At 32.2% G+C, this 12,548-nt stretch overlaps 2 protein-coding genes across 2 annotated transcripts; both read left to right on the forward strand.

Annotated features, from left to right (window-relative positions):
* The first annotated feature begins 557 nt into the window (after nt 1-557).
* On the forward strand, nt 558-4,431 carry LOC107938691 (protein NUCLEAR FUSION DEFECTIVE 4). Its single transcript, XM_016871916.2, has 3 exons — nt 558-1,032; nt 2,976-3,832; nt 3,924-4,431. Exons 1-3 carry the CDS (start codon nt 724-726, stop codon nt 4,381-4,383), a joined length of 1,626 nt encoding a protein of 541 aa, XP_016727405.1. The 5' UTR covers nt 558-723; the 3' UTR covers nt 4,384-4,431.
* Nucleotides 4,432-6,455: 2,024 nt separating this feature from the next.
* Nucleotides 6,456-11,689, forward strand: LOC107938692 (AUGMIN subunit 7). The gene is made up of 9 exons (XM_016871917.2): nt 6,456-6,794; nt 6,873-6,958; nt 7,072-7,133; nt 7,923-8,014; nt 8,190-8,315; nt 8,881-8,971; nt 9,114-9,221; nt 9,892-9,990; nt 11,066-11,689. Exons 1-9 carry the CDS (start codon nt 6,661-6,663, stop codon nt 11,270-11,272), a joined length of 1,005 nt encoding a protein of 334 aa, XP_016727406.2. The 5' UTR covers nt 6,456-6,660; the 3' UTR covers nt 11,273-11,689.
* The last annotated feature ends 859 nt before the right edge of the window (nt 11,690-12,548 follow it).

The following is a 12,548-nucleotide window of genomic DNA, read 5'->3' on the forward strand; positions in this document are numbered from 1 at the left end:
TGTTTTTCATGATCTTATTTTATTGATCCCAAACTTTTGTCTTTCCTATTCTTCTTTTCAAAAGCAATATTATTTTTACGCCATCATTTATTTGAAATTAAGATAATTAAAATTTAAAATGAATTTATATATAATTTTAAAATCTTAGAGAAAAGCAATTGAAAATGACTGGAATCTTGATCGGTCGTAAGAAACTTACCGTCAAACAGTTGATCGTCGAACTATTTGTTCGTCACAGCTCAGGCAGCTCACATGATAAATGTGTATTTAGTTAACAATTTAAAATTAAAAATATTTAACTAAAAATTAATGAAAATAAAAATATTAAAAATTAAATTTAATATCATACCTTTTAATTATAACAGTTGATGTGTTATTTAATCAAAAAAAAAACAGTTGATGTGTTATAACTTAAATAAATTTCACCCAACATACATTAACAACGTATAAAACTTTAGAACAAATCAAATCAAAATTTAATATTAAAAAATACAACAAAAGATCGAATCCAACAAATCAAGTTATAAAGATAAGCAAAATCCGTCCAAATCCAAATGGACCGATCGCCATCCCAGTTATAAAAAGAAAAAAGGTCAAAATTTCCAACATAATAATGTGGGAAGCCATGACAGCACAATAATTAGCCATATCATTCATTCACCCAAGTTTCTTCTTCCTTCCTCTCTCTCCTTCTCCTTTTCTGGGGAATTGAAGCTTTTGACAATGGCCGTACGATCAAGGAAATGGATGATATTAGTAGCAACGATATGGATACAAGCTTTTACAGGGACCAACTTCGATTTCTCATCATATTCTTCCACATTGAAATCAGTTCTTGGGATATCTCAACTGCAGCTTAACTACTTGTCCGTTGCTTCAGATATGGGGAAAGCATTTGGCTGGTGTTCTGGGGTGTTTTTAATGTATTTCCCATTGTGGGTTGTGATGTTCATGGCTGCTTTCTTTGGGTTTTTTGGCTATGCTCTTCAATGGCTAGTTATCAAGCAAGTCATTTCCCTGCCTTATTTCCTGGTTAGTTCTTTATAGACTCTTTCATGGTATTTGTAATTTGTCCTTGTTTAAATTGCCTGGTTTCTCTTCTTCCTGTGATTTCTAATCTGTTCTATTTTTTACTGAATTTTGCAGTTTTTTTTCCTTCCATTTCTTTAAATTATTTATTCTATTTTCAGAATTTGCTGCTTTTGTAAGCTTATTTTTTTTATCTTCGTTTCCATGGGTTGGGGGGGTTAGTGGAATAATGAAATACTGAACCTCAATCCATACAAAACCAAACATTAGAACACAATGTAACATAGTTTAGCAAATGAAATGTAAAGCTAACAAGCTTTTAATCCAATTATGCAATAAAAATTAGCATCTTAAATGGCTCTGTTTGTAACATAATAATAATAATGAAATTTGGTGGCTGGTTGTTGAAGTAGTAATGGATACTTCTCTAACCATTTCAGGACCTTTTGTCACCAAACTTTTTACCATAAATCCTTCATTAATTGCTACTTTCAACTAATTTCTGATTTTCTTATTTGTTTATAATAAAGGCTATGTTTTCTGAACTTAGGAGTGATTTAATGTGTCTGATACGAATTTATTCAATTTTTTCTTTTATGTTTTTCCATAACTTTGTAGGATTATATTATAAGAAAAATGAAGAGTCAGTAAGGGGAATATGGGATTTTCTGTTGAACCACTCTGCTTGTTACCAGATCAACTAATGTTTGGTATCTAAAGATTAGTTAGTCCTGATCTGATGTGGTTGAAAACCACCTATGACTTTTGTTTGGATTATTTCTTGGCAGAGAAGTAGGCAAACCTTCCATTCCAACTTTCTTTTCTTGCATTGGCAGCAAGGGCTCATCTCCTGAACTCCAGGAGTCGCCCTCGACTTGATAAAATTTATTCAAACATTCGATTTTACAATTTAAAATAAACCAGACAGCTTGTGGTAGAAATGCAGCGATGGTCAGTTCCATTGAAGAGAATAGCTAAAGATTCTTCGTATTTGATAGGAAAAAAACATTTTACATGGCTTAACTAGGAAATGAATACAGGACCCTTGGGGAGTGGAGGTTGTTGCATGTTTATATATCCTACCTATTATAGGACACAATCTGGAGAGAAGGACCAAAGTGGTCGAACTCCACTCTTTAAAAACCGTTGTTTGTTTATTAGGGGAAGATACTTGACATTGAGCCAAAACTTACAATTTTATGCTGGCATTTTACGTCAAGTTTCGTTCACTAGAATAGAATAGGGTTGTAATGGAATATAGCTGTAATCAGTAATAGCATGAGAAAAAAAAGCTGAAATAATCAGAGTACCCTTAGAAGAATTTTTTTTTGATAGATTATTATTGTTATTGTTGTTAAATTTTAATAGGATTATTTTTAAATATAATTTAATAAAAATAAAAATATATAATTTAATAACATTCTTAATATAATTATTTTTATATTAAATTTTATTATATTAAAATATTTTAAATATTTTATTTTTATATTTTCTGAGTCCAAGTTTTAAAAGATTAATCTGAAAATTAATTTTGTTTTGTTATTCAAGGTTGCATGAAATGGTCATTTTTTGGTAATATCAAAGAATAGCTATTACAGTTGGACAAGGAATAGGGAAGTAATTACTATTCCATTGAATGAGTATTACGTTCAACCAAACAAAGAAATGGTTTACCATTCAATGTATAAGGCGGGAGTGCTATTCCATTCCCTCCAACCAAACATGGTGTTAGTTTTTGATAGACCTATCTGTACTTATTTCACGACTCCGCTTGGTCATGTAGATCTCTTGTCCATTGCTACTTGACTTAGAGTTAATATATCTATCTGTATTCCTGAAAGGAACTGAGGGAAACATTTGCTTAAGTAAATGCATTTGATTAATGCTGACTGCTGAGGCACCATTTCACTGCAAACTAACCGTGCTTTAATGCGAATTCATGGCAGGTATTTCTTCTGTGTTTGATAGCTGGTTGTAGCATCACTTGGTTCAACACGGTGTGCTTTGTTTTGTGTATCAGAAATTTCCCATCCAACAGGGCACTTGCTTTGTCCCTCACCATCAGTTTCAATGGCGTAAGTGCTGCTCTTTACACTCTAATTGCCAACGCAATAAACCCCAAGGATGACACCCTCTATCTCTTCTTAAATGCACTAGTGCCTCTTCTTGCATCCTGCTTAGCTCTCATCCCAATCATCCGCCAACGGCCTTTACAGCTGTCCACCTATACTATTAACCAGGATCCCTTCATTTTTATTGTCCTAAATGTTTTAGCTGTAATCACTGGCCTCTATCTTCTCCTTTTAAATTCACTTTCATCCGAAACATTAAGGGCACGTACTCTCCTGTTGGGTGCCTTAATCTTATTATTCCGACCTTTGTGTTTACCTGGCATTGTCTGTGATAGAAACTGGGGTTTTCGTACTAACTCATCCTTGGTTGACCTGAGTGACCCTGAACTTCATACGGAATTGATAGAGAAGGATCAAAGTAATAGCTTGAATATTGAGCCATTTTCTGCAATAAACAAAGAAGGGCTTTTTGAGAAAGTAATGGAGAAAGGCAGGTTAACTATGCTCGGCGAGGAACACCCTGCTAGATTGCTAGTGTGCAGGTGGGATTTCTGGCTATATTATGTGGCTTATTTCTGTGGAGGGACAATTGGGCTGATTTATAGCAACAACCTAGGGCAGATCACACAATCACTCGGATACAACTCGAAGATTAGTGCAGTCGTGACTCTCTACTCCTCTTTCTCATTCTTTGGTCGTTTGTTTTCAGCTGCCCCAGATTTCTTGCTTGGGTATGTATTTACTGCAAATCTGCAAATAGTGTGCCTACCTAAATACATAACATCAGAAAATTATGGAACCTTGCGTGTCTTAAAAATGCAGCAAGGTGAACTTTGCAAGGACTGGGTGGCTAGCTGTTGCCTTGGTGCCTACACCAATAGCCTTCTTTTTGCTTGCTGTGTCAGGTAGCGAGGTTGTCTTGCATGCTAGCACAGCAATGATTGGATTAAGCTCTGGATTTGTATTCTCGGCAGCAGTTTCCATCACATCAGAGCTATTTGGGCCTAATAGTGCGGGTATCAACCACAATATCCTCATCACCAACATCCCCATCGGATCACTCCTGTACGGTCTCCTTGCAGCTTTAGTATATGATTCTAATGTGACAAGTTCAGTCGACAAAAACGTGTTGCAGGAAGCAATAGTGTGCATGGGTAGGGACTGCTATATGCAGACATTCATTTGCTGGGGATGCATTTCCCTGCTAGGCCTCATCTCAAGTTTTCTGTTATTCTTAAGAACCAGGCCGGCTTATGACGACCATGAAACAAATCGAAATTGAACATAGGTTTTGTGGACTAAAAAATAAATTCACTCTTCCTTCTTTGTATTTTCCTTTCATATGATCTCTTATTTGTGATATGCTTGAAAGGGTATAAGGATTCCCGGCAAATTTGGGAAAATCATAGACAACTAAAGAAGTGTCTAACCCCTTCGAACTAGGCTAGAGCTGTTCAGGATCGAACCCGAATATGATTTTGCTCAATGTGATTTGGTTTGATTAGAATTGTTGTTCATTCAATAGTACACGTTTAAAAGATAAATATGTTAATTTATTTTCATGTTGAATGACTATAATTATTTGTATACGCAATCTATAATCGTCAAATGTTACCATTTTAATAATGTCGTCAATTATTTACAAAAATTAATTAAATCATAATATCATGTATATAAGTTGCATAAAATAAAAATTTATAATTTTCACCTTAAATCAAAGTTCATATATAATTTTAAAATTTATTCTTAAAAAATAGTAATGATAAAAAAAAAGCTAAATGATTTAAATGGCATAAAATTCTATTATTATTTTATTTTGTATTAGTTTTTTTAATAAATTTATTAATTAAATTGATACTGTTCTGATATAAGCTTTATATGCAGTGTAAATAATATTGAATATAAAAAATTCAAGCTTATGTCTCATGAATTGAAAAGGAATCAAGCTTTGCAACTTTTGGGTTATTAAAATAAGTAGTAATTAGATTTAATAGATTTGCATTTTTCATTCAATTTATAATCATAATAAATTTAAAATTCAAAAACTTTTCTATTAAAATTTCAAATTAATCAGATAAGCTTTAAAAATTAATTAACCAATTTAAACGAGATTTTTGGAAAATCGAATATCCCAAACAATTATCAAAAACATATTATAAAAGATTGTAATCTCCAATTGGAATTTATACTATTTTTTTTATATTTAAAAAGCTAATTTAATATATATATATATATATATAGATACCGGTTGAATTTTACCTCGACTGGCATGGATATTGTTGTCAATATAGGAAAATGTGAGTTCGAATGCGCTGAAAGCTGAAGCATATTATCTTTCTATTTAAACTATACTTAAAGTTAACTGTTAGTAAATTTACATTTTGGTCATTCTATTTTAAAAAAGTTACAAAATAGTTATTAAATTATTTGAAACTTTTCATTTAAGTCACTGAACTATTCGAAAATCGCTAATGTATGGTATTCTCTGTTCACACTTTTTGCATCAACCGAAAGCTCTTTTTCCCCTTCTCTTCTACAATTTTTTTTTATGAAACAACATTAAACGTCACGAATGTGTTTGACACTAACTATTAGATCAACTTGGATCTAAGTTATGTTCTTCTACTTGTCGATGAGTATTGATTCACTGTATTGATCACCGTGTAGAGCTAACTAGCCAAACTTTAAAATAGAACTTAACATTCCAGTGACTTAAATGAAAACTTTCGAATAGTTTTATGACCGTTTTATAACTTTTGAAGTTGAATGATTAAAACGTAAATTTACTAATAGTTTAACAACCTTAAGTGTAATTTAACTTTTATATTTTATGTAAAATCTAGAAAAATATTTCAACTAAAATTTTAATTATTCTTATATTAACTTTTTATAAATATTAAAAATCTTATTACATGTGAAATCACAAATTTAAAATATAGATATGTACGATATTAAAATAAAAAAATTAAATTAAATTATAAATAAGACTACATTTAATCAAATAAATACATCATATAGATAATACTAAGCACACTATAATTATTTATCATGGTTTTATTATCAATTTTAAATTAATGTCGAGTTAACTTGTGATAACTTGTGATAACTTATGGACATAATAAATTATGCATATTAAAAAATGTATATAAAACATCAAAATAAAAGTAAAGCTTTGATTGAATGATTAATATAAAATTTTACTAATTTAATTAGTACGAGTTTAAACTCTATTATAGATATATATATTTTTTAGTTGTTATTAAAATGAAAAGATTAAAATATACCGGATAATATAATTTATTTTAATTAAAAAATATTTTTTTATAAATTTTTAATTGAGTTACAGCATCGAATAATATGATTTATTAGGTGTATAAATATTTATTCCATGGGCTTTGTTGATGTTCACCAAGCCGGTTATATTTAAAAAAGTTACCAAACAGGTACCAATTTGAATCTCCCCTGTCAAATTTTCGTATTCCAATTCCTATAGGAGATCGTTCTTCCAAGTTTGAATCCTGGACTGAGCTTAACAAGCAGAGAAAAAAAAGGAAAAGAAATGGCAGCAAAACAAATGGAGGAAATTCAAAGAAAACTATCGATGTTAAATTACCCTCGAGCCAATGCTCCAGCTCAGTCTCTTCTCTTTGCCGGCATGGAACGATACGCTCTCCTTGAATGGCTCTTTTTCCGGTAATTTCAATTTCAGAACTTATTTTTTTGGAATTGGGAATTTTCTTTGCTTCGTATTTTAATTTGGGTTGAATTCAGGTTGTTAGGGGATAAGTCACCGTTTTCACAACAAAATCTGCAAGGGGATGCTATGGATCGTGATGAAGAAACTTCTAGAATCCAATGTAAAGTTCATTTTCTCTTGAATTTACCTTTCTTTATCAGTTCTTCTTTTTGGGATTGAGGTTGTGTTTATTTTATTTTTTGTTTGTTTTCGGAAAAAATGTTAAATTTGCAGATTTGGCTGAGATTGCGAAATTTTTGGGGATAACTACTACAATCGATACTGAAGTTATCCAAGTAAGCTAACTTTGATTCTAAGTTACTATTTTTAGAGGCTCTGTTTGATACTTTGCTTTCCTTCTCTGAAAGTTGCCCAAAAAGAATGCAAAGTAATGCTTTTATATGAAAGTAGAACAAATCAGGCCTTTTGTTATCCACAATTTGGAATTTTAGATTTTAGTTATTAAAAAATATTATTTACCTTTTTTTTTATCTGAATGCCTACTTTGATCTTTGGCTTCTGTAAACTTTACATGATTAATTGAAGCTATGATATATAAGTAGTAGTGACATTTCTTGTGAAGTGCTGGATTCAGCCCTAGTATTAATGTGGCATTTTGCATCTTGTTCTCTGAAGAGAGACACCAAGGGATCAAGTTCCTAATCATGTTAAAATGTTATGTTTTGGGCAACTGGCATTTTAAATCTGTAGTTTATGCCCCCCTCTAATATGGGTTTTTGATTACACCTTATGTCCTAAATGAATGTGAGGTTGGTTGGATGTGGTTGGATTGGAGATGAACACAACCGACAATACACACTTGCACCTTTTGCCCTCTAGCTATTAAAAAAACAATTTCCTTGAAGTGTTAGGAGACATTGACATTTTTGAGAAAGTACTGAGAAGTATAGAGGCTGACTCTTAAGTTGTTCAATGAATATCCCAACGGAAAAATGGAATTAGTGTTGATTATGACTGTAATTGGATACATCCTATGTCATTTATCGTTCGTTCTTGTTTGTATAGCACATCTGGAACTTTGTATTTCAAAGTTTTGGCTCAAACAATAACATGATTCTTTCCAGGGTCGAGGAAGCTACGAAGATCGAACTGAAATGCTTCGTCTTATTGTTGATCTGGTGGAGGCAAGCATATGTGCAGATAATCCAGAATGGAGGTATGGATGATAAGGAGTTCGAATTTGGTTCGAATTACTTTAATTCTCTAATGAGAAATTGATTTCCTTATGTTTTATATCATTATTTGTTTCAGTCATTGTTTTCAAGTTTAGTCTGGTATCATAGTATTATTATTATTTTTTCTCCCAAATTCTGCTTTACATTTGTTTGCAGTGTGGATGAGCAGGTAGCAAAGGACATACAACTAATAGATGCTATTGCTGAGAAACAAGCCCTGATATTCTCTGAGGAATGCAAGTTGTTCCCTGCAGATGTGCAGATTCAATCCATATATCCGTTGTAAGCAGTGTTTTCACCTTATTAGCGTCTACATGTTTACTTGATTATGTTTTTCTTGTTTCTCTTCTATTTGCAGTACTATTTAATATAAATGTAAACTTTCACTTTCCTCCTTTTGAGCTTTGATTTTCTTTCAATTGATCTTTGATCATAAAAGCCCTAGACTCATCTGAAGGTGATTGTCTAGTAATTGTCAATATGTTCCCCTGTCTGTTGCTGAGGATCATCTTCAAGCTGCTTTGCCAGAGAGCTGGTATTTATTGCCATGATAAAATACTCAGCTCTCAATCCCTAATGTGTGATTGAGCCCGGGTGTGGCTTTTTTTTTTCTTTTAGCATTTCCTGACAGGACCATGTCATATTGCCATCATACACTCATAGTAGTCAACATTTCTTGGGACTAGTGCTGCAAAGTGGGGCTTCACTTAGTACACGTATCCAGGGTCTACTTGATCCAAAACATGAAATTGTTTTATGTCATGGACTTTTGGATTATAGAACTAATTTCCTGCTAGTCCAACAATATTATTGGCCTCCTGCCTCCTTTAATTAAGTTTGTTTGCAGACCTGATGTTTCTGAGTTGGAGTCAAAGCTTACAGAACAGTCCAAGATTCTCTCAAATCTTCAGCAAAAAGTTGATGACTTGGCATCAAAGGTTTAAACTTGCTCCTTATATAGCTCATAAATTTACTATGTTTTTCAAATTCAATGTCTGTGTTTGTTTAACCTCATGTTTCTCTTACTAATTACTTATTTTGTTTCTTTTTTTTAATTTAAATTTTTTTTCCTCTTTCTAGCATGCTTACAACCCTGATGAGGAGTATACGGAGGTGGAATCGAAACTGCGGGCACAATTGGAATCTTTTCTTGAAACTGCAAGATCATTCAATATGATTTACACCAAGGTTCTGCTTGCTGTTGCTTTTAGTTGATAAGCTTTTATATTTATTCTCAGTTATCTCCTATTCTGAGAACAGTCAATTGAAAGATCTTGCTACATGTATGTCTTAATTCAATATACTCTTTTTCTTTATGCTCTTGACATTGTGTAATGACATAACATGGGACGATGTTGCCAAACACCATTTAGGTGGGTTTGTAGGTTACTTTATTGATTTTTAGGTAATAGAATTTTTTGTTTTGATGTCTCGAATTCTTAGAAAGAATGTTATTTAAGGAACACCTTTTGGTATAATTTCCAATGTCTAAATGGTTGAATTTTGATTGACTTCAACAGCACTTTGGATCTGATCCCAGAGCTTAGCTTAGATGGTTTATATAGCTACCCTTTGAGAGGTGGCATCCAATAGATTTTGTGTTCAAATCCCAGCATATGCTATGCCTTCCCCTATTCCCAGGCTATGGCCTTCTTTGTACCAAAAGAAATGACACTTTGGATCTGCTCAAATCCTTATTCTAGCACGTATTCTTATATATCATCCATTTGATGTGTTCTTCACTTCATATGATCATCTATTGCCCTAGAATTTCTCTGTAGAACATTTTTTTATATCTTTTCATGTATATCTGTGCATGTTTTTTGAATCATATAGAATTTGAATGTTTTCATTATAGGAAATTCGTCCCTGGACACACATGATGGAGGTACCACAACTTCATGGGTTTGGGCCTGCTGCCAATCGCTTGTTGGAGGCTTACAAGATGCTTTTAAAGGTATCTCACTGCTGATTCTATCATAGTCCTAACTCATGTAATGTGTAGGAAATGATTTTTTTTTTTCAACTTTCATAAGCTTAGCTATATAAACAAGTCAAATGCTTGTCTTTTGTTCAAACATCTGCCCCTATTTCCCTGTTCTTCTCTTTCCATGTTGCCTATAATGTTCTGGAAGACAGTTTTGCTAACACTGATATCATCTGCTTTAATGGGACTGCATATACGTGTCTGTCCATATGTGTCTAGACATGCAAGAATGAGGTAGACATACGTGGACTAACATGCTGACAGGAATACTTTTACCTAGTATGGTCCAGCTAAGCCCTCACTTCCTCTTACATCAATCTGAATTGGTAGAGAAGCCAATTAATTGTAATAAACCACTGTTACTTCTTGCTTTCAGTAGTTAGTAATCTGATCTAGATTTATAAAGTTTCAATTGAAATGCTAGAAATGTGAGATTGATAGCTTTTTGGGAAATAAACCATTTTGAATGAAGTTGGATGAGTAATTGATAACAATAGGCAGCTTAGATCGGCCAATTCTAAGTTAGATGGCTTGTGCGTCTTTGGATTATATACTTGCTACTTTACTTTCTTTGATAATTAGCTTGCTATGTCCTAACCCTTATTTGCATAGGATCTTTAATATGCATAAAGTGGCTGGAAAAAAGCATTTCTGTGTCATCTAAGAATCATCATGTGAATTTGTCATAGCAAGAGAGAAAATCCTAATATAATGCACATAAATAAATGAGAGCCAATGGGGTTGAGTTGGTAAGGTTCAAATACTTCGTTAGTAAGGCTTAAGTTTGAATCCTATGCAAGTCCCAATTGAGATCCTTCACTTAAAACATTATGCACCTAAAAAAAAGAGGGAGAGGGAGATCAGGTTGGAAATAATGCTAATATAAGCTAAGATGGCACATGCTATATCCCACTATCACTAAATATAAGTTTCAGATTTTGGTCCTGGATTATTTGATAATATTCATATCTGTTCTACAGTTTAACTATCCTTCACATATTCTGGGGTTGTAAATAAACTTGAGATTCCTTCCCTTCTGTGGCAGTTCCTGGGCAACTTGAGGAATCTGCGAGATTCACATGCTGCTCTTGCGGTCGGATCATCTGAAACGGTTGCTGGTGAACCCTCTCCTGTAACAAGAATTATTTCCGAGTGTGAGTCTGCGTTGACATCCTTAAACTGTGATCTTGGGATTCTCTCAGCTTCAATTGCTCGTGAGAAAGCCATGCAAGGCCAGCAAGTAAATTTCTGATGATTGTAGCTAGACAGTAAGAAAGTACTGACCGAGTATCTCACTGTGTGTATGTTCCCTAGAAGATGCACCATTGTCATTTATTCAATATATGAGCATCTATTCGGATTTGGATTAAGACCTGGGTGTTGAGAGCTGGCTCATATGATAAAATTTGTTTTGGTTTAAAAGCATGGTGATCATCAAAGGATGGAGTTTGAATTGATACTTTGGGTTCATGTAGATGTAGTTGTAAGTTGCAAGTGTTGATTCATCAATGTCATTTGCAAAGGTGTGAATCTGACATTCATAAAGAGTGATATTGGATTCTTTTGGCTCAATTGTTTGAAGCAAGGTGATACATATCATCTACGATCAGAATGCTGTAATTTCACTGTTTATTAGTTTGAAGCAATGCATAGTTGGCTGGTTATGCAAGTAGATTTGCCAATTCATATATTCATGTTGTATACATGCTTTCAATTATTTAGTGGGTTTTTTTTTTAGAAAAATACAAAAGGGTATAGTACGAGCATAAAGGAAACGATTGCAGGTATTGGGATTTGGGTCAAAATCTATTTGATTTTATTATTTTTGATTCGTTTATAGGAGGAGTGATTTAAGGTTTGACTCATTTGGGTTTAACCTTTGAGTGATTTGGGTTTTGGTCATTATATGTTTAAGTTAGATTATTTTAGGTTTTAGTTGTTTCTAGTTGAACTCACTTCAAACTATGATAATTATGGTTAATCATGTGTCCTTTGAGTTTTGATTATTTTAGGTTTTAGTTGTTTCAAGTTTAATTCACTTTAAACTATAGTAGTTATGATTTACCATGGGTCCTTTGAATTCGAGCTATTAGGTTTGAATCATTTCTTGTTTGGTTGATTCGTGTTTGGTATTTAGATTATTCAATCATTAAAGTTATGCATATTCCATTTAATTTTTTTAAATATTAGATCAAATTTAAAGAGATTATTTAATCAAATTGAATTTAATTAAAATATGAAATAACATATGAACATGAAAAATTATTTAATACATTATCAGTGGAGTTTGACAAATGTATTATAAAGTGTAATAAAAAAATAAAAAAATAAATTATATAAATAAATCTATTATAGTGTGTTTTATACCTTTATTATATTATATTTTTAAAGATTTATTTTAATATTTAACTTAATTATCAACTTTGTCTTTAAATTTATAAAAAAAATAAAAATTAATTAATTAATTAATTAATCATTCTATATATATTTTTAAATTTATGTAAAAGTTTTAATATTTTTTGAATTTA

This window comes from Gossypium hirsutum, chromosome A08 (genome assembly GCF_007990345.1).
Source record: "Gossypium hirsutum isolate 1008001.06 chromosome A08, Gossypium_hirsutum_v2.1, whole genome shotgun sequence".
In the NCBI taxonomy this organism is placed as follows: domain Eukaryota; kingdom Viridiplantae; phylum Streptophyta; class Magnoliopsida; order Malvales; family Malvaceae; genus Gossypium; species Gossypium hirsutum.

Excerpts from the sequence above, each read along its gene's own strand:
- LOC107938692 (XM_016871917.2), top strand. The coding sequence starts at position 6,661 with ATGGCAGCAAAACAAATGGAGGAAATTCAAAGAAAACTATCGATGTTA. Across the intron at positions 6,959-7,071 it reads AGAAACTTCTAGAATCCAAT|ATTTGGCTGAGATTGCGAAA; the intron begins GTAAAGTTCATT and ends TTAAATTTGCAG. Across the intron at positions 7,134-7,922 it reads TCGATACTGAAGTTATCCAA|GGTCGAGGAAGCTACGAAGA; the intron begins GTAAGCTAACTT and ends GATTCTTTCCAG.
- LOC107938691 (XM_016871916.2), top strand. The coding sequence starts at position 724 with ATGGCCGTACGATCAAGGAAATGGATGATATTAGTAGCAACGATATGG. Across the intron at positions 1,033-2,975 it reads TTTCCCTGCCTTATTTCCTG|GTATTTCTTCTGTGTTTGAT; the intron begins GTTAGTTCTTTA and ends AATTCATGGCAG. Across the intron at positions 3,833-3,923 it reads GCCCCAGATTTCTTGCTTGG|CAAGGTGAACTTTGCAAGGA; the intron begins GTATGTATTTAC and ends TTAAAAATGCAG.